Source organism: Aspergillus mulundensis (genome assembly GCF_003369625.1).
Source record: "Aspergillus mulundensis strain DSM 5745 chromosome Unknown scaffold_8, whole genome shotgun sequence".
Taxonomy (NCBI): Eukaryota; Fungi; Ascomycota; class Eurotiomycetes; order Eurotiales; family Aspergillaceae; genus Aspergillus; species Aspergillus mulundensis.
In genome coordinates this window covers 971020-996819 of record NW_020797896.1, presented here as the reverse complement: position 1 = coordinate 996819, position 25800 = coordinate 971020, and the positions used below count along the sequence as shown (strand labels likewise).

Here is a 25800-nt window from a genome sequence, read left to right as displayed (position 1 = left end):
CGCCTGAGACCCCGCCCCTTTCCACAAGCTGGTCACTTCAGTAAAGCTGTCATCAGCTCTAGAACCGTCTATTGACAATGCATCCTTTGTCCTATTTGTAAAGCCAGCTGTGATTGGCTCAGCAAGAAGAATTATTGATCGCTGCCTATCCCAAGAATAACTGCGCTGTGGCCGTGGCCCAAGCGTCACGTGTTGCCACCCCGACGACGAATCGCCCGAAACGATTGGAACCGCCTGTCATCTCCAGCAACCACCAAGCCATCCTCTCCTCGTCAGCCTCCCATTATTCCCATCTGTTTTCCACTCACATCTTATCGCCATACGCACCTCACTCCACGATCCGTGACTTACGTTCTCTGAATATCTCTTCCCGTCTCGCCCTCTCTAACCTTCCGCGACGCTTTCTCCCTGTTACGCCCAGCCCGCCAGCGGACTTTTGATCCCGATAATTTGCGACGACGTGGTCTTGTGATCCTTCCCGCGCTACGACTTAGCATTCTCGTTCCATTTCGAACTCTTCGCATACAGCATCATGTCTGAGCAACCGTACGATCCTTACATTCCTTCTGGCTCGAACAACGCTGCCAGCGGCAGCACTGCGCAAAATGGCGACAACCGGACACGGGAAATCGACCGGGTGAGTCTTTGACTTTGATCCCTAAGCATTTTTCTTGGAGGAGTTGCATTGGTATACGTCGTCTCCAGGCACATGGATCGACATGTCTTTGTTTTCGAGCCACATGTGCCAACAATTCGGCGATGCTTGGGGTATTAGATGTTGCTGTGTTGCTCTGCTTACGCTCGTCACATCCCCGCTTTCTATCGCAGCAACAATTGCTAATTCTCCTTCTGCGATAGAAAATTCAAGAAACCGTCGATACCATGCGGTCGAATATCTTCAAGGTCTCCGAGCGTGGTGAGCGGCTAGATTCGCTGCAGGACAAGACCGACAACCTGGCGGTGTCAGCCCAAGGGTTCCGCAGAGGCGCCAACCGCGTGCGGAAGCAGATGTGGTGGAAGGACATGAAGATGCGTGTGTGCTTGATTATTTGCATCATCCTCCTGCTCGTAGTGATCATCGTCCCTGCTGGTAAGACCCACCCGGAGTTCCGCGCTACTGGAATGCTGCAAGGTTGAAAGTGCTAACGGCTATATCGCTTCCAGTTGTCACAACTACGCGCTAAGCTACGAGCAGTCAATGACGGTCATGTTATTCAACCCGACCCGGGATCTATGCGGAAACCGTTGCAGCTTTGTTTTCAGCCTCTAATACCTCTGTGCTTTTTATTGGGCGTCAATTCCTGCTGTTGTCACGAATAAGCCTTATTTTAGCAGGCCTTGGACGCGATGAATTGATTTGGTTCTTTCGAATGAGGGCTATGCCATACGACTCGTCGACGGCGAAGATGTAAATGATACTCTGGTGTTTTTTGCTTTTGAGTCTGTTCTTGCCGACTTTCCCTTCTCATGTGCTACTGTGTTGTTCGTCTAGCATTCTATAATGAACGTATCATATCTGTCTCTTACCATCTAGCTTTGACCGCTTGACCGCTTGACCGCTCGTCACACCCCCAGTGAAAAATCCTTATCAGCACCCCCGAGCCTCAGCCGAGGAGGTAGAAGAAAGGTCGCGGGATGCATGGAAGCAGTGGACCATAAAAAACATGACAGATGCCAACGTTGACTAAAGAATTCCCACGAGGAGAGATTGCATTAGCTAAAAGATCAGATAATAAAGGGGCCCGCAGCATGGGAGGTGCATCTGGGCTCTTGGGCTCCATCCACACGGGAGCGAAGGCTCGCCTCTATTCGCTGGATTGGCCTAGTATGGGGGTTAGAGGGGGGTTGTCGAGGGGACAAGATCTAATCTGATAACCAAATGGCTGGAATGAGCATGCAGAAACCCACCGGATGGGATATATTCCTTGGTCAACAAGGTGGTCAGAGGCTTGGTTGCTTGGTGGTCTGAGTCACGGGCGGTCTGTCTATTTCGGCCTCCGATCCTCGCACTTGTTGCCCACGGACTGTGCAATTTCTTCTTCCTCTGATCTCCTGCACGAAGACCGTTGGGTTGTTAAGTGTCTCATACGTGCCTACGGTAGTCCAGGTATAAGGCATCGCTGATCGCTCGAGCTCGAGCTTCGTGTAAATCCCTCAGCTCCAAGCTCCCAGCTCAGCCTCGCGCTCTTCCATTCCGTTGCCGCATTGGGTACTCAGGCCAAGAGAACCTTGGGTAAGACCTGGAGTAAGTGATGAGCCCCCAATTGGATCTTTGTCCCAATTTTTTGTTCTGCGCAATTACGACACCGGAGGGCGAGAAAAAAAGGAAAGGAAATTCGCGCTGCAAGGCGAGCGGTGCCTGGGGGTGGTTCCATGTCTTTTGTTAGGAGGCGGCGGCAAATTCGTCCTAATCGTCCCTAGACTCACTACGGCCGAGCCCGCAGACTCCGCACAACCTTTTTTCCCTCATTGTCCTTGACTTGTGACTCCTCTTCCGTTCGCATTCTTATACCCGATCTGCTTCCTCTCTGACCCTTCTCTCTCGCTCTCCAGACCTTCTGTCCAACTAGCCTGAAGAAGCTGCCGCATGCTGGTTGGCAGGATGTTCTCCCTTCGCACCGCTGTGCGGAGAGCTTCCACCACTAAGCCCCTCCGCGCGCTCTCCGCACCGCACGCCTCTGCCAGACTTTCCTCTCCCACAGCCCGCGCTGCGCTGAAGGCTTCTGCGGTGCCGTTGCTGCAGAGCCGTCAGTACTCCCGCGCCTCCGATTCTCAGCTTTCCTCTACCCGGACCACCGTCGTCCAGCTGCTGAGCAACATCGGCTCGAAGCGCGAGGTCCAGCAGTACCTTTCGCACTTTACCTCGGTCTCCTCCCAGCAGTTCGCGGTCATCAAGGTCGGCGGTGCAATCATCACAGAACACCTCGAGACCCTCTCGTCCGCCCTCGCCTTCCTTAACCATGTCGGTCTGTACCCTATCGTCGTCCACGGCGCCGGCCCCCAGCTGAACCGCATGCTCGAGGATGCCGGTGTCGAGCCCCAGTTCGAGGATGGTATCCGAGTTACAGACGGCAAGACATTGGCTCTGGCCCGCAAGCTCTTCCTGGAGGAGAACCTGAAGCTGGTTGAGGAGCTGGAGCGCATGGGTGTGCGCGCTCGTCCTCTTACTGCTGGTGTCTTCCAGGCCGACTACCTTGACAAGGAGAAGTATAACCTTGTCGGTAAGATCAACGGCGTTAACAAGAAGCCTATTGAGTCTGCCATTGAGGCCGGCTGCCTTCCCATCCTGACTTCCATGGCCGAGACCCCCGATGGACAGGTGCTCAACGTCAACGCCGATGTCGCTGCTGGTGAGCTGGCGCGCTCCCTTCAGCCCCTCAAGATCGTCTACCTCGCCGAGAAGGGCGGTCTGTTTAACGGTGATACTGGTGAGAAGATCTCCAGCATCAACCTCGATGAGGAATACGACCACCTCATGACACAGTGGTGGGTGCGTCACGGCACTCGTCTGAAGATTAAGGAGATGAAGGAGCTGCTCAGCGATCTTCCTCGTACCTCTAGCGTTGCTATCATCCACCCTGCCGACCTGCAAAAGGAGCTCTTCACTGACTCCGGTGCTGGAACTCTTATCCGACGGGGTAACAAGGTCCACACCAAGACTTCTCTTTCCGAGTTTGAAGACTTGGCCCAGCTCAAGGAGGTTCTTGTTCGTGACCGGGAAGGTCTTGACGCTCGCGCGACCGTCGACCGTTACGTCGAGGGTCTGAAGGAGCGTGAGTTCAAGGCTTACTACGACGAGCCCATGGAGGCCCTCGCCGTTGTTCTGCCCCAGACCAAGGATGCCGTTTCCTCCGCGTCTCACCTTGCTACATTCACCATCACCAAGTCTGGGTGGCTGACCAATGTGGCTGACAATGTCTTTGCTGCCATCAAGAAGGACCACCCCAAGCTTGTCTGGACTGTCAAGGAGGATGACGAGAACCTCACCTGGTTCTTTGACAAGGCTGATGGTAGTCTGAGCCGAGATGGCGAGGTTCTTTTCTGGTACGGCGTTGAGAGCGGCGATGAAGTGAAGCTTTTGGTTCAGGAATTCTCTCAGCACGGCCGTCAGATGTTCGGTGACATCAACCTCGAGTCCCGACTTCAACGCGCTGCCCACGCGGCTGCCAACATTGGTAAGCCCCTGGGCGCTGCTGCTGGACAGAAGCGTACCTTCTCCACCACCAGCAACGCTCTCCGCGCTGCCCGCTTCGGACGCCCTTCGGCCCCCGTCCAGACCATCCGCACCTACGCCACCACCAACCCTAACCCTCCCCTCGGTGAGAAGAACAACTCAAACCCCAAGCCCTCCAAGGTTGCTCTCATTGGTGCCCGTGGCTACACTGGACAGGCTCTGATCAACCTTATCAACGCCCACCCTCACATGGACCTGCGCCATGTTTCTTCTCGCGAGCTGGCTGGCAAGAAACTGCAGGGCTACGACAAGCGCGAGGTCATTTACGAGAACCTGAGCCCCGAGGATGTCAAGCGCATGTCATCCAACGGTGACGTCGACTGCTGGGTTATGGCCCTTCCCAACGGTGTCTGCAAGCCTTTCGTCGACGCCGTCGACCAGGGTGCCCAGGATGGAAACGTCATCATCGACCTCAGCGCCGACTACCGCTTCGACGAGAAGTGGACCTACGGCCTTCCCGAGCTGGTCAGCCGCTCCAAGATCGCCCAGGCCACTCGCATTGCCAACCCTGGCTGCTACGCCACCGGTACCCAGCTCGCCATTGCTCCTATTGTTCCTCATCTCGGTGGCCAGCCCACCGTTTTCGGTGTGTCCGGTTACTCTGGCGCTGGTACCAAGCCCAGCCCCAAGAACGACGTCCAGAACCTCACCAACAACATCATCCCTTACTCTTTGACCGACCACATCCACGAGCGTGAGATCAGCGCTCAGCTCGGTACTCCCATCGCCTTCTCTCCTCACGTCGCTGTTTGGTTCCAGGGTATCCACCTCACCATTAACATTCCTCTCAAGGAGGCCATGTCCTCTCGCGACATTCGCAACATCTACCAGGACCGCTACGCTGGTGAGAAGCTTGTCAAGATCATTGGCGAGCCCCCAGTCGTCAAGAACATTGCAGGCCGACACGGCGTTGAAGTCGGTGGCTTCGCCGTTCACTCTAAGGAGAACCGCGTCGTTGTTTGCGCCACCATTGACAACCTTCTCAAGGGTGCTGCCACCCAGTGCCTGCGTAAGTTTCCGCTTCCCTTGTCCTAGTGTAGTGCAATACTAACGTGCTTATAGAAAACATGAACCTCGCCCTCGGATACAGCGAGTACGAGGGTATTCCTCTTGAATAGACATTTAGCGCTGCTTGCTTGTTATAAATCTACCCTGTGTCGTATAAAAATCAATTTGATCTACCTCCTTGGTTGGTAGGGTATGTATGTGAAATAATTCGAACCTGGTTTCCATCTTGTGTATCTCTTCCTAGTCTCTGTCTCTGTTTTTCATTCATACCCTGTCTGCATCGTATCTACTGTGGGTTAAGATGGGTTGCTGGTAAGGTTCTTTTCTTTCTCCTGGCTCTTATTGTATGAGGTCCATAGGTCACGTCTCGTATCCATCATACTCATTCTTTCTCCGTTCATGCCTTAATTTGGCCTGTTGGTTTCCGGTATCCTCGTCAAACTGTGCATTTCTACAGCTATTTGTACTGACTTATAGCTAGCTTCATTCCTTTGTAGAAGGGAGTGAAAAGTCTATGGTTTCCTTCTGCTTGAAAAACGTTCTCCATTTCGCCTTAAGTATAAAGAAAACCGTCTCTATTTTTCATGTCCGTCGTCTTGGGCCCTTGTTATTTTCTTGACGGCTGTCATTACTCCCGCCATAGCCATGAAAAGCAGGGCTTGGATGCGCTGTGTTATGGTCTTGGTCCATTGGATAAAATAATCGTCACTGATGATAATGGGGAACGATGAGTCTAGGCTTCTTCTGGTCCAAAACTGGTAGTCGCGAGGCGCGTCCCGATGTCCTGTCCCGAGCAGATTTGGAAATGCGCTCATTCTCCTACAAGGCTGCGTCTAGCTTCCAATTCTTTTGCTCTTCTCTCTTCTCTTTTCTTTCTTCTCCCTGTGACTCCTTGAAACTAGTTTCCGCAGACTCCGACAATTTTCAGCGTCCTTTGATTCCAGACACTCTCCTTATTCTTCGGGCAGGGCTCGGTGCATACCCCGATAGCCCTCCGCTGCCGTTGGCCTGCGTTTTCGGGAGCCTGTGTAGGCCTGGAATGATTCGGACCTGGTAAGTGATGGACCCAATATATTGCGCTAGTCGCTCTGTAGAATCTCTTGTGCTTCTTATCGATTTGATGGCTAACTCTCGCTCATGTGAAGTCGAAAGACCAATTCCAGATGCGTGACTGAGTGCTGAAACAGTCGAGATGTTTTACAGTCACGAAAGTGCGTCTATTCTGGTCTTAAAACACCGTCAGCAGGATCATGCTAACCGTTTTTCCTTCGTTTAGTACTTACCTCTCCTGAGCATGGAGTGGCCACGGTTTGGTACGTCGCTGTCCTTCGCTCCCGTTCTCGAATCACCGCCATATCCATGAAACCTTCGGACTTATGAGGCTGTCCGCATAGGTTGGTTGCAACGCTGGGCGCAAGATCCATCTCCAGGAGACTGAATCGGCAGACCATACAAAATGTGGATGTTCCCAAGGCTTGCAACGTCATCATCGATCCAGTGGCTCCGATGGCGCTCAGACTACAGAGCAATCTTTTGTAGGTCTTCTTGGTCTTCCAAAAGTTCTGCACGCTAATCAGTCCTTTTTTTTAGGTACGGGGTCTCAAGGGTGTACAGTCAGCAGTGCGGATATACTTTGCTAGATGTCCAAGCAATGCATGATAAGATGAGGCAGATGCTTAGATCAGTTCCTGCTGGAGGATTGGATCCGTCTGCTGGAAAGGCCAGGTTTGTCTCCTCCAAACCTTTGGGAATGTTCACTAATAGGAACGGCAGACCCGATCAACTCGTCCTGCCATATGATCCCTCCTTCTTACCCGAGAACAACCTCCCAGGGCTCGGTCTAGATCTGTCGAAATTGAATAGACTGCTCGAGATTGATGCAAGTCAGCAATCTAGCGTTTTGATGCCCCAGACTCCAAACCTTAGTCAATCGGCTCTGTCTAGCAGCTCGATCTTGGGCTTGAATCTTCCTTCCGACGAGAATATTCTGAGAGACCTGGGTGGATTCAGCTCTGAAGCGGGCCCTGCCAGCTCTGTACAAGGTGGTGTTGATTTGGGAGGAATGATTGCTTCGTCCCTCGACGAGGCAGGTGTGCTTCTCCAACCGGACTTCGAATTCGACGAGGACGGCAATATAGTCGAGCTAGGGATGAGAAACGAGAGTGAAGTGAGAGCCAGGCCTGTCAGCGAGGCTAGAGAGAACGGAGCCAATGAGTTCGCATTTGACGACCAGGTAAGCTCACGGCTGACTCTTGCATCAGAGCCTACTGACTGTACAGCCTCTACTCGTCGACGAAGACATCGAGATGGCAATAACTAATGAACCAGCTCGGCCGGCTCGCCCAGTCATATTCTCTGACGTGGGCGACGATGCTCCGCGTGAAGCTGCGGAAACAGAGCCAACCGAGGTGAGGGCGCCACAGAGGCAGAGGGCTCCTAAGCTCCTTGCTTCAGACGGACAGACGGCGCTGCGCAATGCTGAACTAGCTGCCATGAACGATGAATACTTGCATAACATGGCCGTCGCCAGTAAGCACAAACGCCAGAACAAGGTATCAACGCAGGCGAAAAAGAACGCCGAGTACTGGGTATTTGGTCTAGGAATCGGCTCCGTTGGAGCTGGTGTTGGGTCTACCCAAGTTATGCACCCGCTGCATTTCTTCTCCGGAGAGAACTTATATGAGCTCGTCCGCAAACGCCCTCTAGAAGATGACCCAGAGGCTGAGGAACGGCGAGTCCGCGCAAGAGAGGACGATGAGCAGGGTAGGATTGACCTGGTGGATGAAATTGACCTCTGGAACGAGGTATGTATCGCCTGCTAATCTCCTCCCAGTACAAACTCTAACTTCTCCAGGATGTTGAACTTGGCCGACACCAGTCACCGGATCTCCACGATGACAATTCCTCGCAGATGCCCTGGAACATAACCGCCTCTGTGCAAAGCTCCCGCCACGGCGCACCCGCAGCCAACATATTCGGGGGCTTAGGAAGTGTGAGTGACTTTTCATCTCGCGGCATCGCTGAATCAGTTGCCTCCTTTGGCAGAGCTGCGAGCGCCGGTCCCTCGGGTATCGGACGGCGCAACCGCTTAACCAGCGCAAGCCCTCTTGCTGGACGCGGGTTTCCATACGACTTGGACAATCTGTCAATTCCCGGTAACCTCGATGACGACCTCGACAAGCTGGAGGGGTTTGACCTAACCAATTATCTTGACGACAATGCCGCTGGTGATAGCAACTCTACCGCAGAACCCGTGCGCCCATCGCAAAGAAGTCAGCAGCTGCAGAACAGCCTCACCGAGTCAGTCATGGACCAGGAGGGTCTCAACTTCCTGGATTTCCTAGCCACGAAGATAGACTCGCAGAAGCCAGCGGAGGAGTCAACTGCAAATGCCTCCGACAACGCCGAAATCACCTTCTCGACCCTCTTACCTCCTCAAAAGACCACCGCCGCGGTCGCTACCCAAGGCCTCATGCATATCCTTGCGCTTGCTACCAAGGGCTTTCTCAGAGTGCGCCAGGATGCGTACCAAGATCAAAGCAGTGTGGACGAAGGCGTCCGTTATGAGTATGGGGAGATCTTCGTGCGTCTAGTCGAGGTGTAGGTTGGCATTATGCATTGTTACATGACCTGACTTTTTTTTCCCTGCTTCATGGTCCCAGTCATTTATACGGCATACTGGGTACTCGCGATATATGCTTTATCTTTTCGAATCGGTCTTCGGCAAATGCATGTTACTGCCATATTTTCTCCCACTTATTCGGGCTTTCGCATCAACTGTCAGAGTCGCAAAGTTCACTCATACATTTAGCTCGTGGTATATGAACCAGCCTAAGCATATATCATAAAGTACACTAGCAGATTCGTTATGAATATGAAATGGTATCCGATATATATTTCGGGCTCTGTTCCACGACACTAGTTTTGTTTTTGGTTTAGATACAACTGGTAACTCAGGTATGTACAGTATGTATGGTGTTGAATAACGCCGGCGAAATTACCAGATATACTTCATCGCTATGCGCAAGAACCATAATATTATCCTCAAATATATCTGTCCCCGCAATCATTCAGGGATCTATATGATGACTACTATCGCCTATTATTGTAGCTCTTACCCCTCCTCTTGACCACTGGCACGGGATTGCTCAGCGGGAATTCTCGCGTTCTTGACTGTGGCTGTGGCTGTGCCAATAATTGGCATGGCGTTCGCAGGTCTCACGATCAGAGTCAACGTTTACTCCACATATCTTGGAGTAAAAGAGTACAGACCTACTCTATACGGGGTAGAATCGATTAAGGAGCAGGATAAGTGTACAGAGACTACAGACGTGTACACGATGGGACGATGTCCGATCGAAATACCACGACCGTTGCTCGGTAAATTCAGAGCGTAAATGCGCCGGGTTCGTACCCCGTACGCGTACACATACGGGTATGGTAGGGTATTACCTCTCGAAGAACTATATGATCTGAAGCGAAGAGCATCTATAGAAGTGAGCTTATATCTAGCATCATCCTGGAGCAACTGATATAAGTGAATAGGCAGTTGCACCCCTCCTTACCCCTGGATGCCTTCTATTGGCGTGTCCTAGAATAGCAGCGAATGGAGGGACGCCCACGGTGAGAGGGTCGAGTCAGGACGCCGATGCTGCTTACCTGCTGGTTTGGTCAACCGACAACGAGGACAACGAGAACACCAGTTTTATTTTCAATAGCGAAGAGACAAACCACTCTCAAGCCCAGAATCGAGGATATATCCTGGGTGATAGTATAGAGTTGGGCCTTGGCTGAGGACCGAGTGTGGGCGGGTAAGACTCGCGTAAGTTAACCGCCACTAGACTGTTTTGTGCCCGTCTCGTCTTCGTCTCGTCTCCGTTCCGTCTTTCCCTTTCTTTCCTCGTTCCAGCGTGTCTGCCTCCTGCCCAGCGCCCTCGACTTCCATCTCCTCTGCCACTTTCACGCGCGTTTTCATCTTGTAATCAAGCCCGGCGCACGCTGCAATTCCTTCACCATCGATCCTTTCACCCCCCTCGTCGTGGACATGGGTCGGACCGTCGACCAGGAAGTTCACGCGGCGTTTGTCGAGTTCCGCGCCAAGGAAGACGATAAGGTGCGTGACTGCTGTATTTCCCTCCCCGTAATATACCAGCGAAACCGCTCGCTCGCTTTCAGCAAACTGACAGGACGTCATCGTCATCCAGTGTCTCTCGGTCCAGTGCATCTACTGCCAGCAGATCCGCGCAAAGAACACCTCGCGCCAGAAGCAGCATCTGCTCGAATGCCCTGGCCTTCGCGGCGCCCAGGCTCAACCTCAGACCCAGCCTACCCAGGCCGCTCCCAATGGCATCACCGCTACTAATGGATACCCTCCAAATCCTAACGCTGCAGCCGCGACTGCGCCGGGCCCCGCGCCGGGCCACGCTGGGCTTTCGACCCCCGGTGCCGGCATGATGCCCAATGGCGTCGGTCCCCATGCGACTCCCATGCAGACGCCGATGCAGAACCTCGCTGGACGTCCCTCCCTGCCGGCTACCGGCCCCGTCGCTGGCCCTTCAACCGGCGCGCCTCCGCAGCCTCCTCGCGCGACGCCTAAAGCGAAGCCGAAAGCCTCGACGTCAAGCCTCCCTGCCCCGCCTCTCGACGATGTTCACGCTGCGTTTGTTGAGTTCCGCGCGAAAGAGGAAGATAAGGTAAGCGCGCTTGGCTTATTGGGCCCGTTCAACGCAGAAGAAAGCGAACCCGGTCCTGACGAGGAACAGTGTCTCTCCGTGCAGTGCATCTACTGCCAGCAGGTTCGCGCGAAGAATACTAGTCGACAGCGCCAGCATCTGCTAGAATGCCCGACCTACCTCAGCGTCATGAAAGACTCGATCCCCGCGAACAACCTCCTCCACACATTCCCCGAAGGCGAAGTTGCTCGGTCCCTGCAGCTCCCTGCGCCCACACTCGAGCTCGATTTCCGTCTGAGCCTGAAGGTCAACCCCAAGGTTGGAGTCGGCCCTGGTATCTGGGGCACCCGGGACTGGGTTACGTTTGTCGGTGGTCAGTGGGCTGGGCGATGGGGTAAGGGAGTGGTTGTGGTACGTCTGCCGGCAACCGCTTTGTAGTGTCCTTGCTAACCGCAGTAGCCCGGCGGACAAGATTGCCAGGTCATGGCCAAGGAGTCTACGAGTCTTCGAGCGAACTTCCTCCTCCAGACCGCCGACGACCCCCCCGCGTTCATTGTCGTCAAGACCAATGGATGGTTAACAGGCGCGAAAGATGTGCTGGATAAGCTCAACAACCCGCAGCTGGCGGACGGCATCAACGCCAATTCGTACAAGTACCGCGTTAACCTATCTATGGAGACTGGCGATGACCGCTATACCTTCCTCAACACACTGATGTGGGTTGCCAGCGGCTGCCGTAGGGGTCAAGAAAGTCAGTTACCATTTTCGGCGTCTCGACGAGACTCGAGTATGCTAACCATCTATAGTAATTCTCGATTCATTCCGCGTCAACTAGGCTACTTTCAACGCACGAGTGCGCTTGCTTCAATATTCGACTTTCTTCCCGTTTCGAGCGAGCACTGGTTTGGTTGTTTTATGGGGGTAAAATTGATTCTTCGGCCTGTTTTCATACGTATCCTGATCCATCTACGGCCGTCTTTTATGCGTCTTAGTGATTGCCAATATCTATTTGGGGTTGATTACTGTGGCCGACTGCGTAATGTCGACCTTGGGCCGTCTCCTTTCTGTTTTGATATGAGCATGGTTTCGTTTTTTTCTGTGCTTGGTGGGAACGGGAGTATGGATTAATTTGACTTGCTGGGTTCCTTGACTAAATATACAGATCTGAGATCTGAGATCTGGATCTGTAGTCAACGCCTCGGCCCTGGTCCTGTTGTCGCGTGCTGCGCTGGATGACTCGATTCTGTAACAAATGCAACGATACTGTTTTACTTGGGCAAACATCAGGCATAAAACTCTTAACTCCGTGTTCAAGATACCATTGAACAATAATAGACCGGATATCGGCACGCAAGTGGTGTTCATGGTCGAGCTGGTAAAGTTATGCTCAAGTATACGGAGGACATCTGTGCCGACAGATAGATCCCTGCATTATTCTGCGATAAGAGCTTATCGATAAGCAGGACCGTTCTTATCGACGAAGTTATCGTGCCGAGATCCGACATTTTTCCTCGACACAACCAATGAGACTGCAGTTGATACACTTCAGATGGAGCCCTGCCCAAGGCACCCGAGTTCGTTCCTTGCGACGGCTTCTCCCGCCAGCAAAAATTTTCCCTCTTGACGGCTTATCGCCGGTTCCAGAGTGTCCAGACGTGGAGAAAGGCGTGAAATATGGGCCCTTCGCTTGTCAAGCTTTCGCCATGGCCAATCGCCACCATGGTGCAGACCCTCCCCCCGGTGTTAAGGTGCTTCTATCACCGGGCTCGTTCTAGTTTTTACGGGGAGACTGGATTTACATCATACCCTGTTATCATATAAGACCTGGACCGGGCCCCCGCTCTACGAATCGATATCCGGGTTGCTTGTTTTTTGACCGAGAAAAGGCCCGGGATTTTTTTCCGAGATGGCAGACGCAGACCGCCATGAGCACGAACATGAACATGTGCATGCGCAGCGCGAGGTCGAAGCCAGATATGAACCCTCTCTGTCGAGTTCAGACTCGGACTCGGGCTCTTTAGATTCGCGGCCTCGACGGAGACAGGGGTCTACGGCTAGTACACTGCGCACGACGAGATCGGGTTCACGACCTGCAGATATCAGTCGCATTTACTCTGGCGTGCATCTTGATGACCACTCTGTGTACCATGGCGAGGACGACCATGATGGCTCGACAGATGGGAATGAGAAGGATGTGCCAGAGCTCGAGGTTGACAATGGGATTGTCACAGAACGGGATCGAGATCTGGAGGCAAATCGGCAAAGTCCGACGGCTGAGATGGAGAAGTCGAGGACACAGCGTTCGGAGCAGGGTTCTGATTCTAAGCTTGTAAGTTGTCGCATTTGCACCTCGTTATGTATCTATTTGGATGGGTGTACTAATGCTGGTCGCAGGTAACGTGGAACGGCCCAGACGACCCCGAGAACCCCAAAAATTGGCCCATGAAGAAGAAGTGGGCGATTGTGGTGACGGTCTCGTGCTTTACGTTTATCTCGCCGGTTTCGTCGTCCATGGTTGCGCCGGCCCTGACGACTCTTGCGAAGGATCTGGGCATTACGGATGCGATTGAGTCCCAGCTTACGCTGTCTATCTTTGTGCTGGCGTACGCTTTTGGGCCGCTCTTCCTCGGTCCCCTGTCAGAGATTTATGGGCGTGTGATTGTTCTGCAGCTGGCCAACTTGTTTTACCTGGTGTTTAATATTGCGTGTGGTGTTGCGCAGACCAAGGCGCAGATGATTGTCTTTCGGTTCTTTGCTGGGTTGGGCGGGAGTGCTCCGTTGGCGGTATGTCTTCTCTGACCTTTATACCAATGTTGATTCTGACTGTCGCAGATTGGCGGTGGCGTGCTATCAGACTGCTTCAAACCCGAAGAACGAGGCAAGAGTGTTGCCATCTACAGTCTCGCTCCCCTCCTTGGCCCAGCAGTCGGCCCTATAGCCGGCGGGTTCATCGCCGAAAACACGACCTGGCGCTGGGTGTTCTACGCAACCACCATCGCCGACGGCATCATCCAAATAGCAGGCCTCTTCTTCCTGAAAGAAACCTACGCCCCAATGATCCTTCGAACCCGCGCAAAGAAGCTGCGTAAGGAGACGGGCGATTCCTCCTACCAAACCGAAGTCGAGCGCCAGAACAAGACTCTCGGCGAAACCATCCGCTCAGCCCTCATCCGTCCATTCCGCCTTCTCCTTACTCAACCCATCGTTCAAGCCGTCGCCGGCTACCTCGCCTACACCTACGGCGTCATGTACCTGGTCCTCTCAACCTTCCCAACCCTCTGGACCGGCGCAGACTACTACAACGAGTCCATCGGAATCGGCGGCCTAAACTACATCTCCCTAGGCATCGGCTTCTGGCTCGGCTCGCAAATCTGCGCTCCGCTTAACGATCGTATCTACCGGCACTTAAAGAGCAAGAATAGCGGCGTCGGCAAACCCGAATTCCGCATCCCCCTCCTCTGCGTCCCCGCCTTCCTCACGCCCGCCGGCCTCTTCATCTACGGCTGGACAGGCCAATACAAGACCCACTGGATCGCGCCGAACATTGGCGCAGCCCTCTTCGGCATGGGCACGATCGTAACATTCCAATGTGCCCAGACGTACATGATCGACAGCTATACGCGGTTCGCGGCGAGCGCGCTGGCAGCAAGTGCGTTTCTGCGATCCATTTGTGGGTTCGCGTTCCCGCTGTTCGCCCCGTATATGTATGATGCGCTGCATTACGGGTGGGGGAATAGTCTGTTGGGGTTCATTAGTTTGGGATTGGGCATTCCGGCGCCGATTTTCTTGTGGAAGTTTGGGGCGCTGCTTAGGAAGAAGAGTACGTATGCGGCGGGGTAGAGAGAGTTATTTTGGATAGAAGGGTTAGATTAGAACAATATCGATGCTTTTGGGATATTTGCTTGATGTATGCCGTATTTCGACGGGGGCCATGGACCTGGTGGATAGTCCGCCCGTTGCACAGCTGGCTCTCACTGAATCCTTACTCAGTCTGTACTCAATTCTCCGTAGAGGTCTCCTCGCCATAGACATGGAGAGACGGAGACCGCGCATTTAGCCTGGGTAAGACATTGTAGTCTGTGGATGAGCGACCCATGGGCTGTCTTGTCTGTATGAGGCAGTACCAAGCCACTTACCAGAATGGCAAGGACAAGGCTGGTGCACAAAGGACCACGGTCCCATGGTCGACCCGGATTGTATCGCTGGATCTTGATCCAGAGCTAAAGGATTCAATAATCAATAAGGGCTTTATTCTGGAGTGCTTGTGGCTTATTCGTGCTGAGGCTGCCGGGCTGCCGGGGTGCGTCGTGGTTGGTGAGATTGATATTCTGTAGCCTGGTTCAGCCGCTATCATTTTCGATGGATACACTAGATAAAGGAATTGATTATAGCGGAGTGGACTGCCAATGACATTTATGTATGGCTGGGGCTGAGGATTTGGAGTCGTCTGACGAGGCTCATTTCTCGTGGTGATGCCTAGTCCGTACGGAATACACTGCACAGTATCGTCAATCTATCGGATTCAGCCTTGCGCCTTAGCTAGACTTAGCTCGCTGGGCTGAGCAGCTTGTCCAAGCCCAGCTGTGTCCGCCGTTTCGTCATGGTGCAGTCAGATTTTAGCGAGTGTTGTGATCGGCAGCCGGATCGTCCTCTTAAGAGCGCTCTCACTTCCCCCTCATCCTCCAACATGCTCGGCCAAACATCAAAAATGCTTCCCTTGTTACTGTTGTCTCTTCTTTCCGTTGCCAGTGCGGCTTGCATCTCCTGGAAGAACTGTACCGTCGACAACTTCCCTGCCCTGGCCAGTCTCCCCAGCGTAGGCGGGTACCTCAGCCAGCTCGGAAACGCATCGCATCTCGACTGCGGCGAACTCCAGGTGCCGCTGGACTGGGACAGGCCGCATGGAGAGAAGATCACCCTGGGCATGGCCCGGTACAGGGCTGCTTTGCCTGGGAAGCGCCTGGGCAGTATAATCTACAACCCTGGAGGACCGGGAGGACCGGGCTCGACATCAGCTCTGGGCCAGGCTATCGGTGTTCCTTCGTACACGAAAGGCACTGTCGACTACTACGACGTCATTGGCCTTGACCCACGAGGGATCGGGTTGAGTACGCGCGTCAAGTGTGATCCGGACCTGTACAACGACCAAGTAACACTGTTCCCAACCACCAACGAAGAATTCCACGACCTGGTTGCAAAGAACCGAGCCCTGGGCGAGAGCTGCCGCAACATGACCGGAGAGCTCTTCTACCATCTCGACACCACCCAGGCTGCAAAGGACATCGAGGCCGTCCGCATCGCTCTCCGCGAGGAAAAACTCAACTGGATCGGTCTCTCATACGGAACACAGCTCGGCGGCGCCTACGCCGAGCTATACCCAGAGCACGTCGGCCGCATGGTCTTAGACGGAAACCTAGACCACTCACAGGGTGAGACAGACGTCCTCAGAACCGAAGTCTCAACCTACGAAGACACGCTGAACCAATTCTTCGCCTGGTGCAACACAACCACATCCGACGAATGCCCATTCAAAGACCAGAACCTGCCCCAGATCTTCGACGACCTCGTTGCAGCAGCAGACGAAACCCCCATCGAAGCGTCCGGCTGTATAAACACCACAAGCTGCCGCACCCCAGTGACTGGCGAAGACATCCGCCTCAACACCCAGCCGTACCTCGTCTTCAAGGAATCCCAATCCAAGCGCCCCACCTCCAACTGGGCAACCCTAGCGCAATACCTCAACGAGACGATCGCCGGCGACGCAACGGGCCTCTCCTCGAGCCTCGCCACATCCTCCGACGACCCCTCCTACCCGGACATCGCAATCGGCTGCCTGGACTGGCGCCATGACTCGACCTACCTCTCAGACCTCCTCTACAAGTCGCAACTCGCCACTTACCTAGCGCCACACACCCAAGGCGCCACGCAGTCCTACCGGTACCAGGTCTCGTGCATCGGCTGGCCCGCGCCGCTGTCGAACCCGCCGCACCGCCTGAACCAGACGAGCATGGCGAAAGCCCCGCCCATCCTCATGGTCAATGCGTACCATGACCCCGAGACCAGCTATGTCTGGGCGAATAGTCTGCTCGAGCAGATTCCGTCTGGGGTGTTGGTGACGAGGGATGGAAGTGGGCATACGAGTTATAGTCTTGGTGGGGAGGCGAGTGCGGTTATTGATGCGTTTCTTGTGAATGGGACGGTGCCGAGGAGGAATTTGGTTGTTGATTCGTGATGGGTTGTGTGATGGATTGTGATGTCCTTGTACAGTAAATGAATGATCGAGGCCAATTGGGTCTGCATTGTATCTACGATGCCATAGTGTTGGCCACATAGCAGATGTGCCCATAGTACATGGAATATATGAATTGAACTAGCCAATGCATCAGCATGCTAGCATGTCCGCTAGACGCTCTACAGGGAATCAGCAGTACGCCAGTCCTTATACACCGACAAGCAATAACCTGGCCCTTCTGGCTGGTGCACAAAGCCTCGTGGACTGTCGCCTGGTGGGCCATGTGGCATCCTACGCTCCTTTCACCGGCATTCTGTAACAGCCTCGAGTGACTTTCTTGACGTAACAAGTATTAGACGTAGTAAATGTGCCGCGAGCAAGTACCTGAAGAACAACCGGAAGAGATGGATAGCGTCAATGTTACCCAAGAATAAGCCGTGACAAGGCCGTGCCGATGTGTAGGGAAAAAGAACAGAGAACACCGAGGCTGGCCAAGGAATTCAATCAAGTTTCCTGTCCTCCCTCCCATTTCTGACCGGGCAAAGTCTCTATTGATCCGTGTCCATGCCAAAATCATCCTCGAAGTCGTATCTATCTTCAAGGCTTGGTGTACGGAGGTGATAGTTGAGGGGTTCGGCCGCTGGGTGTTGACCTGGACTTAATCCTAGGACTGGTTGTGCAGAGACCTGGGGTGAAGTCCGTAGGGCATTCCGTACCACTAACCGAAGGACAGTGTATATTCTCTTTTTTGTTGATTCCGTCCACCTCGTCGGTGGAGCCCATTCAGACCACTAGAAGGAGAAGGCAGTATCAGCTTTATGACTCAAGGACAACAACACCAAAATCAGCTTGAAAATAATACTTTGGTGTCGTTATCGATTCTGAGAAACTCGAAGCTGGAACCATCGGAGACAATCCCATAGACCACAGTGTTGACATAACCCTGTGCTTTGCGGATCTCATGCACCATTGCTTGTAGACAGTTAGCAGGAGAATATAGCAACGCAATCTAGAGCTGTAAAAATAACTTACCCATATAGGTAAGACATTGGGTCCTGCCGCAACTTCTGGTAGAGTGGTGTTTGGCTTCTGGAAGTATTACCAGGCTTGTGGCCATTGTGTCACTGGTATAGTTGACCGTGTAGTCAGCGTTACCAACAAGTAACTTCCGAGTGCCTTGGTGTATTATCGGAAAACTGAGAAGCGTCTCAAGCCGCATTCGCGGGAGGTAGGATGCCTCTGGGCTCTCTTCTTCGAGGATATCTCTTTCCAGTTCGAGAGCATTCCCGAGGAATTCGTTGATTAGTAGGCGGCACTCCGACCCAGTGTCGAAACCCTGATCTAAGAGCCTTCCCCAACGGCGTATCCTTTTCTCTAATGAGTAATTAGCAGTGCTATGGAAATGAGAGCAAGATAGCTTACCCAGCTCGGGAGGCACCTCTATCAGGTCTTCTTGTCGGAGCTTAAAGAAGGGTCTGTCGACGAATTCTAGACCGAAGATGGCTTTCAAATCCTTTTCAGTTACCTTGGACGCTGGCAACTGAGGGAGATCTTCAGTTGATGGTTTTTGAGGAGCAATTTCGGTGAAGGTTTCCTCAATGAGATTCAGGGTCTGTTCAGTCACAAGTGGCCCCTGCTTTTGTCTGAAGACTTCCATGGATTTTGCTTTCAACTTCTCGTGTATCTCGATCATCTTCCCTTTGGCGGACATGCCTACAGCCTTGTACAGTAATCGAGTGGCTGATGAGTCGTGAGACTCGTGACTGGTGACTGGTGAGAATGGCCAACTTGGCCGGAAGGAACGACGGAGTACTAGTCATCTATTATGTACTCTGCACAGTATTGGTCCTACTGAAAGCACTATGAATCCATCACTACAAGTTCATATTGCCTTATTAGACAGGCCTAGCGGGTTAACTAGCTAAATCAGATAGAATAGTTGAATTGAAAGAAGCCCGCGAACGAGATAAGAGGATCAAAATCAACAGCGGTGTCTGCGTCCATGTCCCAGTGTCACGACGGCTCCCCTAAGACACCGTAACCCGCAACCCCCTACTCTCCAGCTTAGGACTCGGGAGAACAAAGTCCAGTACCATAGTGACATCTGAAGCGTCCGTCTCGAAGAGCTCGAGCCTCGGCGCACCCGGACGAAACAGCACAGCCAGCGCCCAGTACATTTCTGCGTACGCGAGACTATAAGCAGGGTTGTGGAGCCTGCGTTAGCATAGCATACCTAGCTGCCAAGACAAGACAATGGTACAGTAAAGTCCGTGTCCGTTAGTAGGTGCTGTACGGTACCATAGACTAGACTGGACTAGACTTGGGCCCTGTCCTAGGGATGTGATGTACGCATGAGTTAATAAGAGAAAGAGACGCACTTCATGCCCAAGCAGTTCCTCGATCCCCGACTGAAAGGTACCCAGTTTCGATGCATCTTCGTGCTCGCAGGCCCGGCCGCGAGCCATCGGTCGGGCTGGAATTCGAGCGGATCTGGGTACGTTGTCGCGTCTCGGTGGAGGCTGTATGCTGACATGCCGACTGGGATGCCGGCGGGGATTGTCCACTGGTTGAAGTGGAGGTCGGAGTCTGGAGAAATGCGCGGGAGGGGGTGCGTGAGGCCGTAGCTTAACCTAGGTGATATGGTGAGTAGGAGTTGGGATAAGGTGATTTAGCCATAACAAGTGAGTGGGCCACCACTGAATCTGTGCAAGGCAAGGAGCTGAAGAGAGGATAGAAAGATACTTACCTCAGACCCTCCTTAACTGTGGCATGCAAAAACGGCAATCGCTCGAGATCCTGCCACGTGGGAAGGCTGGCTGGATAGCCAGCCATAATATCTGCAAGCTCAGCGGAGAGACGGTCTGCGAGAGACCTATCGCAAAGAACATGGTAGAGCGTTACAGTGAAAAAGTCCGTCAGCGTGACCGTACCCGCGGTAAAGAGCTCCAGGGCGTGATTAGCAAGGCGCTCAGTTTTACGTTCCGAGTCCGGCATCTCACTAGCCAGGAGATGGCGAAACAGGGAGCTATTTAGTATATTTTTCTCGACTTGGGCTGCGCTCAGCATCTCCATCTTTGCGCTATTAATGTGGTTGGTTGAGTGCTAAACACGGAAAAAGCGCAGCGTTAGTGAGTAAGCGTCAAGTGCAAGCGCAAATAAATGAAGGCAGGTAACTTCATTGCAGTACGTGCCTGGCGTAAACCCTCAATTGCCGCACTGGTTGGAAATAAGCGTTCCACGATGGCAGTTGGTACCAACTGGAGGATTCTAGATGTGTTTTAGTAGCGGCAGCTTGGTCAGAGGATGGATGGATTGATTTTAGATGTTCGACCCACGTGAAAAGTAGAGGAAACTGCAGCATAACATGTACGTGTCGTTTCATAGCGTGGAACGCGAGGATCCTATGGTGAGATTTATATAGAATAAGCAAGCAGCCGCTATGCTACGTTGAGCCCATCTTTCAATAGGGTGAACCCACCAGTCTCTGCCAAATTCTGGTTTTCTGATCATATCGGGCGATCTCTCGGAGCAGAGCCTTGTTATAACATCCCCAGAATACGCAGCCATGACGTGCTGGAAGGAAACAATGGTGCCAGAGTTCCTGAGTAGTTCAAGTCGCTGGGAGAGAAGTCTGGCTTCCTCGACGATTAACGGTTCAATCCGGCTAATACCAAGGCGGGAGAAGAAAGAATCCACGCGCTTGCGGCGGTGACGGTGTAGATCATGGCCGTGTGTGCTGCCCAACGCGCCTAGGTGTGCCTCTGTTAGCTAAACGGTACCATAGCCGTCACAGAGGACGGCAGAGGCGGGACATGGTCGCCTTGCCCTCGGTTCCAAGGCCATCTATAGCACTCCACTTATCTGTGCGGCGCGTGCTGGCGGCAACATAAACGGTGTTGTAGAAGTCTGGGTCATTAACCACAAGCTCGTGCGGGTTGATGCGGACAATGGGACCTGAGGAAGTGAGGTTAGACAGACAATGCAGGTCAGACGTTATACTGTACCGTATTTTATATGCATCCTCTCAATCTCATGGATATATGTGCCTCCCTTGAGGGCATCATAATAGAACTCGTACCATCCAGTAGCAGCAGCCAGCCTGGGCCCGGGAAATCGAGCGAGCGGATGGAGGTAGAGGCGATAAATAACAAGCCAGGCGCTATAGATGGCAAATATAGCGGAAATAAGTATGGGATAGTGCGCGAGCAAGAGTAGGGGATACTGTGCCCGGCTAGCATCGACGACTGAATCCTCCATGTTTGCAAAGGTCGTTCGCTCGCAAGAGAGGAGTGAGGTGCTGGTAGAGAAAGGTGGACACGGGAATGTAGAATGGGCACCTGTAGGGCGGGAACAACCTTAATAAGAAAAAAGAGCAAACAGCCCTCTCAAGGGCTTCACTGCATCCATCAGCCAAGGACAGGGGTGAGAGCAGGGATGATGCTAGTGACTTCCACCCAATCAACAAACTAAAGGTGAAGGTTGGGCAACTGGGATTGAGGTTCGGGGTCCGCACATGAGAAAGGTGTGTTCGAGGCGGGGGCTGTTACACGATCACTTTTTGACAGAAACATGGTGGAGAGCTATCATCTTGCTCTGCCTCTGTGTGAGGGACCATTGTAGGTTGATTCTCGATAAATTTCTCTGGGTCTATGCTCGGATTGTAGGCTTCTCTTTTTGGCGGATGCGCAATAGCAAGTTCAAGGCCCCTTCCGAGGTCACCTTGACCATTGCTGACAGAACCATGTCGATAGCACTTCTGAAGGAAACTAGATGGCCGTGTAGAATGTCTCGCTAGTTCGTGAAATCAGATCGGAGACAGCCATGGTGTGGGCGAGGGCTCAGCTAGAGCGTAAATGCCGTTGAAGGGGTAATATTATTCTCATCATCTGATATCGGCTGCTTGTTGCTTTGGGTGTCTGACGTTTAACGCCCGCGGACCCGAGCGCCCGTCTTCGAGTACAAAGTCGAAGTAATGAATTTCCCGAGGAGGATTGTATGCGTGCCGACATTCTGGCTCTGCCCTCGCCATATAGTGGTCAAGAGTATGAGTATTATGAGAAAGAGTGAACATTTTCAGCGGCGGCCATGGCCTAGGACAACATCGCTATCTGCATCAGGCTCGAAAGGGTCTGGTGGGCACAAGGGGCTTCCTGAGAGAGACAGGGGTGTGCTATATGCACGGTCTCGTATAAACATGGAGACCTGGTTCTTTGGTATGTTGTATCTGTGCTAAGCCATTAGATGGTTAATGAATGCTTTCTCCATGAACTTGGTTGATTCAGCCAGTATTGAGATGATGCGTGGCTTTATAAGGCTTATCCATTCCGCCCAACTTTCGTCTAGCCTTTCAAACCATGAGCAGCCGTCGAAAATGACCTCCATCTGTGATTTCCTGAAATCGAGTGTTGAAGGCTGAGGTAACAGCATGACAAACAAAGAGGTGGTCCATGGATATGAGATCTTCGACGATGTGGCTGGGGCGCCCGTCAAAGGTGGCTGGCTCCCTTGAGGTCCCTCAATTGCTTCCAGCATACTCCGTCTTCCTGTGACTTCATTCAAGCATCTCGGATGAGAAAACAGTGTCTTCACGAACAGGTCGTAGTTGTTGAGGTGTAACTCCTCGGACTGGACGAGTTAAATAGGTGCTTACTCATCCTGGTACCTAGGTAACGGATTTAAGGTTGTCTCCACTCCAATTGAACTTGCAACCTGCAACACCTTCCATTTGTCTATAGCGCTTGAATTCTGGTCTCAATCCCATTCACCTACTCAGATTGGCACACAGCTCCAGTTGCTCTCCCACCGCCATAGTTAGCGGACCAAAACTCAAACAAAGAGACCAGGGCTAAACCGATTCATAGACCAAGACTTGACCATCATGGTGAGCGACTACGGTGAATTTTGCAGGGACATGAGAGAGCGCAAAAAGCGGCAAAGAGAGGAGAATCCACCTCCACCCCGCCGCTCTCATGATTGGATCATCGTCATGGGAACCTGCCACTACGCCAAGAACCGCTCGTCCTTCAGAACATATGAGAGAGTCGGCAAACGATACTACAACGAAGCCGACCCGTCAGGGCCAGGTACGTACGTCGCAGGAATCGGAACTGTGTTCTTAAAACTTCGATCGAGTCTGGAAAAGAACGCGCCATCTCATGAGGTTAGACTGGACAATGTCTTGCATATCCCAGATGCTCTCTGCAACGGCTTCAACTACCCCACGTACCTGAAGAAGACTGGAAGGCCCGGTGGAGGATTCATGGACTGTGGATTTGACCAGAATGGCGACCCTCTTTGGTGCTCGAGGAAGTTTCGTGGGATGTTCCGGTTGGTCCTAGCGGGGAATCCGCAGGGCGAATCGTACCTGCCTGAGGGAGGATCTTTCTCAGTTAGTATGCACTTGCCGCTCGATGATATCATCCAAGAGGTGGAGACTCGAAAACGCAACGAGCAGTACGGCAATGCGGATGTGTCGGAGGATGAGAATTGGGATGGATCCGAAGGGTCGTCAGTGCAGAAAAAGGTCATCTACGCGATGGGGCCAATTGTACCCGTTGGAACATTATTTCAGCGATGAGTAGCGTATTGCTGCAATGCATGCGCCGGAGGAGGAATCCGCTACGACAAGTAAGAGGGAGTGAAGTGAGAAATAGATGGCCTCCACCTTCAAAGTGTCAAGCTGACTGGTGTTTCAGTGTTCAAGCAATTGTCTTAGAATAATATGCTGCAAGGTCTCCTTCTACGTTCGAGTCTACATACCTAACGATTATACGCCACATTGACCCAAGGGAAAGCGTGAATACTTAACAACCGCAGCTCAAAAGGTTGCTTTTGTACGATACCAAACTGGAGATTGAGACTATTATGGCACAAACCCAGGGTTCGATCATTCGCTAAGTCAAGGGCCCGATTCCGATATCTTCCATCTGTATGGCTTGACAGATTTCTGTCCAGCCGACGCGAGATTGTACTAGCTCGCAACTTCCAAGGTTGCTAGACGCGGTCAATGCCGTATCGTACGTTACTACGACTGTGAATGATGGATTGAGGAACTAGAACTAAGTATGTTGGCCATCAAAGAATGATCCACTTGGTTTGGTATCTTACCAAAGAGATGATAGTGATAGACGTCTGGACTCTGGAGCCTCTACCTACATCACTCCGGCCGGTTGTCTGACTCTTTGTGTCACTGCATATGTGGCTCTTCAAATACCGTACTGACCAGGAATGATGTCGATCGAATGCTAGGGAGTAGAATGAGGAAGGAGCGAGATGTTCTTCAAAAGCTAGAGCTAACTAGGGGTTTATATAGACATTCCGAGCTTCTCGAAACATTGCAAAGCCGAATTCCTTCACCGGAATAGTGAAGCATTGCGCGACATGTGGATTGATACGAGAACTCAAATATGAGAACTCATACAACAACATACCTATCATCTATGTACCTCCAAAAGCGAAAATCGGAGGGCAACTGGCCCGGGAAGGTGTCGATAGCCAGAAGGCCTTCGGAGGTGCAAGGTCCCTCTGTTTGTCGACCCCGCCATGGCTAGGAATCAGAGTTACTAGTGCTTTCTATGGCCGTTTGATTGCTTAGTATTAATAGTTAAATCCCATCAGGGATCATCCTAGTTCTTTCATGAATCATGATCAATCATCAAACCCTATGACATTTTCATTCAACCCGTAGTTCGATGAAGGGTCCGAGTGGCCAGAAAAAAGACTGCGTTCTCCACCAGGCGGCAACATACATCCATTAAATTTATAGTCACCCCGACCTCCTCCAAAAACCAATCCTGCGTCTTTTGCGTTCACATTCAACGCTCGTCGGAATCTGCTCTACCCTATAACCGGACTTCGAACGAGTGACCAAAACGCGCAAAAATCTCCCCTTACATCGCCATTAACACTATACCAAACCAACCAACAACATGGGCGAAATCGGCGAATTCTCAAAGCAAATGAAAGCGCTGAAGAAACAACGCCAGCAAGAGAAATTGCAACGCGAACAAGAGAAAACGCAGCGCGGCCAAGAGAGCCCACGCCCAAACCCTGCACCCCGTCGCCGCTGCTACGACTGGATGCTCGTCAGTGGCACATGCCACTACGCGAAGAACCGCTCTTCTTTCTCGACGTACCGCCGAATCGGCAGGGAAGTACCCTGCGATATTTTCGGTGGCTCAACCTACGTCGCGGGTATCGGCACTGTCAAGCTGCAGGTGCGGTCTATTCCGAGGAGAGGGGCGCTGACCAGAACAATTGTGCTCGAAAATGTCCTGCACGTCCCCAGCGCCATTTGCAACGGGTTCAACTTTCATGCCTACCATAGACAGCATGGTGGCGATACAGCAGCAGGCCCTTGGGATGGTCCAGGTTCTAAATGGAATACCGACTACGGGACTGACCCTGAGGGTCATCCGCTCTGGTACTCGGAGGAGTTTTGTGGACTGGAAAGGCTCGTTCTGGCGGGGGAGCCGCAGGGCGAGACGTATTTGAAAGAGGGAGGGAGTTACTTTCTTAGCATGTACTTGTCCTTGGGTCAGAAACCGGGATTGCGGGTGAGGAGTGAGAGTCCGGTGTCCGAGGCTGACACTGAGAAGTTGCCCGTACCGGAGCTTGCAGTTTGGTCCGCGTCTCTAGTCTAGAAGGCTTGATTT

At 52.6% G+C, this 25800-nt stretch overlaps 10 protein-coding genes across 10 annotated transcripts; 8 read left to right on the top strand and 2 right to left on the bottom strand.

Moving 5' to 3' along the window:
• Positions 1-532: 532 nt before the first annotated feature.
• On the top strand, positions 533-1137 carry DSM5745_07716 (SNAP receptor SNC2; the record flags this gene model as incomplete). The annotated part of the gene is made up of 2 exons (XM_026749732.1): positions 533-637; positions 859-1137. 2 exons carry the CDS (start codon positions 533-535, stop codon positions 1135-1137), a joined length of 384 nt encoding a protein of 127 aa, XP_026601764.1.
• A 1465-nt stretch (positions 1138-2602) lies between these two features.
• argEF (bifunctional acetylglutamate kinase/N-acetyl-gamma-glutamyl-phosphate reductase) lies at positions 2603-5352 on the top strand (the record flags this gene model as incomplete). The annotated part of the gene is made up of 2 exons (XM_026749731.1): positions 2603-5243; positions 5297-5352. 2 exons carry the CDS (start codon positions 2603-2605, stop codon positions 5350-5352), a joined length of 2697 nt encoding a protein of 898 aa, XP_026601763.1.
• A 1346-nt stretch (positions 5353-6698) lies between these two features.
• Positions 6699-8846, top strand: DSM5745_07714 (Rad21/Rec8 N terminal domain protein; the record flags this gene model as incomplete). The annotated part of the gene is made up of 5 exons (XM_026749730.1): positions 6699-6777; positions 6883-6967; positions 7016-7475; positions 7522-8046; positions 8097-8846. The coding sequence occupies 5 exons, from the start codon at positions 6699-6701 to the stop codon at positions 8844-8846; spliced, it is 1899 nt and encodes a 632-aa protein (XP_026601762.1).
• Positions 8847-9639: 793 nt separating this feature from the next.
• DSM5745_07713 (uncharacterized protein) lies at positions 9640-11749 on the top strand (the record flags this gene model as incomplete). Its single annotated transcript, XM_026749729.1, has 6 exons — positions 9640-9738; positions 9788-10013; positions 10084-10355; positions 10429-11325; positions 11374-11665; positions 11721-11749. 6 exons carry the CDS (start codon positions 9640-9642, stop codon positions 11747-11749), a joined length of 1815 nt encoding a protein of 604 aa, XP_026601761.1.
• Positions 11750-12820: 1071 nt separating this feature from the next.
• Positions 12821-14754, top strand: DSM5745_07712 (MFS transporter; the record flags this gene model as incomplete). Its single annotated transcript, XM_026749728.1, has 3 exons — positions 12821-13243; positions 13309-13698; positions 13747-14754. The coding sequence occupies 3 exons, from the start codon at positions 12821-12823 to the stop codon at positions 14752-14754; spliced, it is 1821 nt and encodes a 606-aa protein (XP_026601760.1).
• A 760-nt stretch (positions 14755-15514) lies between these two features.
• On the top strand, positions 15515-17146 carry DSM5745_07711 (alpha/beta hydrolase; the record flags this gene model as incomplete). Its single annotated transcript, XM_026749727.1, has 1 exon — positions 15515-17146. The coding sequence occupies one exon, from the start codon at positions 15515-15517 to the stop codon at positions 17144-17146; it is 1632 nt and encodes a 543-aa protein (XP_026601759.1).
• Positions 17147-17694: 548 nt separating this feature from the next.
• DSM5745_07710 (uncharacterized protein) lies at positions 17695-20140 on the bottom strand (the record flags this gene model as incomplete). The annotated part of the gene is made up of 7 exons (XM_026749726.1): positions 17695-17937; positions 18009-18118; positions 18179-18520; positions 18569-18958; positions 19203-19360; positions 19525-19776; positions 19893-20140. The coding sequence occupies 7 exons, from the start codon at positions 20138-20140 to the stop codon at positions 17695-17697; spliced, it is 1743 nt and encodes a 580-aa protein (XP_026601758.1).
• Positions 20141-20933: 793 nt separating this feature from the next.
• DSM5745_07709 (uncharacterized protein) lies at positions 20934-21403 on the bottom strand (the record flags this gene model as incomplete). Its single annotated transcript, XM_026749725.1, has 2 exons — positions 20934-21100; positions 21151-21403. The coding sequence occupies 2 exons, from the start codon at positions 21401-21403 to the stop codon at positions 20934-20936; spliced, it is 420 nt and encodes a 139-aa protein (XP_026601757.1).
• A 1621-nt stretch (positions 21404-23024) lies between these two features.
• Positions 23025-23723, top strand: DSM5745_07708 (uncharacterized protein; the record flags this gene model as incomplete). The annotated part of the gene is made up of 1 exon (XM_026749724.1): positions 23025-23723. One exon carries the CDS (start codon positions 23025-23027, stop codon positions 23721-23723), a length of 699 nt encoding a protein of 232 aa, XP_026601756.1.
• A 1351-nt stretch (positions 23724-25074) lies between these two features.
• Positions 25075-25788, top strand: DSM5745_07707 (uncharacterized protein; the record flags this gene model as incomplete). The annotated part of the gene is made up of 1 exon (XM_026749723.1): positions 25075-25788. One exon carries the CDS (start codon positions 25075-25077, stop codon positions 25786-25788), a length of 714 nt encoding a protein of 237 aa, XP_026601755.1.
• Between the last annotated feature and the right edge of the window lie 12 nt (positions 25789-25800).